The following is a 397-nucleotide window of genomic DNA, read 5'->3' on the forward strand; positions in this document are numbered from 1 at the left end:
GACAGCCGTGCGGGCTGGCCTGGGCTCCATCATCCCCCTGCAGTTGCTCACCACCCTGAGCCCGCTGGAGATGGAATTGCGTACCTGTGGCCTCCCATACATCAACCTAGAGTTCCTGAAGGTAGGCAGCCCTTCGGAACTGTCTCAGCACTCTGCCCTCACCATAGCCACCTGTGCACTGTCCACCCTGCCTGGGATCAGGTCAGTCCTGCTCACGCCTGGGCCTTTCTTCCCCAGGCCCACACCATGTACCAGGTGGGGCTGATGGAGACAGACCAGCATATCGAGCTTTTCTGGGGGGCTCTGGAGATGTTCACCCAGGAGGAACTGTGCAAGTTCATCAAGTTCGCCTGCAACCAGGAGCGCATCCCCTTCACCTGCCCTTGCAAGGACGGGG

The 397-nt window shown here is 60.5% G+C and overlaps 1 protein-coding gene across 1 annotated transcript in view; it reads left to right on the forward strand.

Annotated features, from left to right (window-relative positions):
• Hectd4 (HECT domain E3 ubiquitin protein ligase 4) overlaps positions 1–397 on the forward strand; it is a 160,857-nt gene that overhangs the window by 158,176 nt on the left and 2,284 nt on the right. Inside the window, 2 exon segments of the mRNA XM_031391135.1 lie at positions 6–121; positions 238–396. Of these exon segments, the coding sequence (XP_031246995.1) occupies positions 6–121; positions 238–396 (275 nt within the window).

Source organism: Mastomys coucha, unplaced genomic scaffold (assembly GCF_008632895.1).
Source record: "Mastomys coucha isolate ucsf_1 unplaced genomic scaffold, UCSF_Mcou_1 pScaffold22, whole genome shotgun sequence".
Taxonomy (NCBI): domain Eukaryota; kingdom Metazoa; phylum Chordata; class Mammalia; order Rodentia; family Muridae; genus Mastomys; species Mastomys coucha.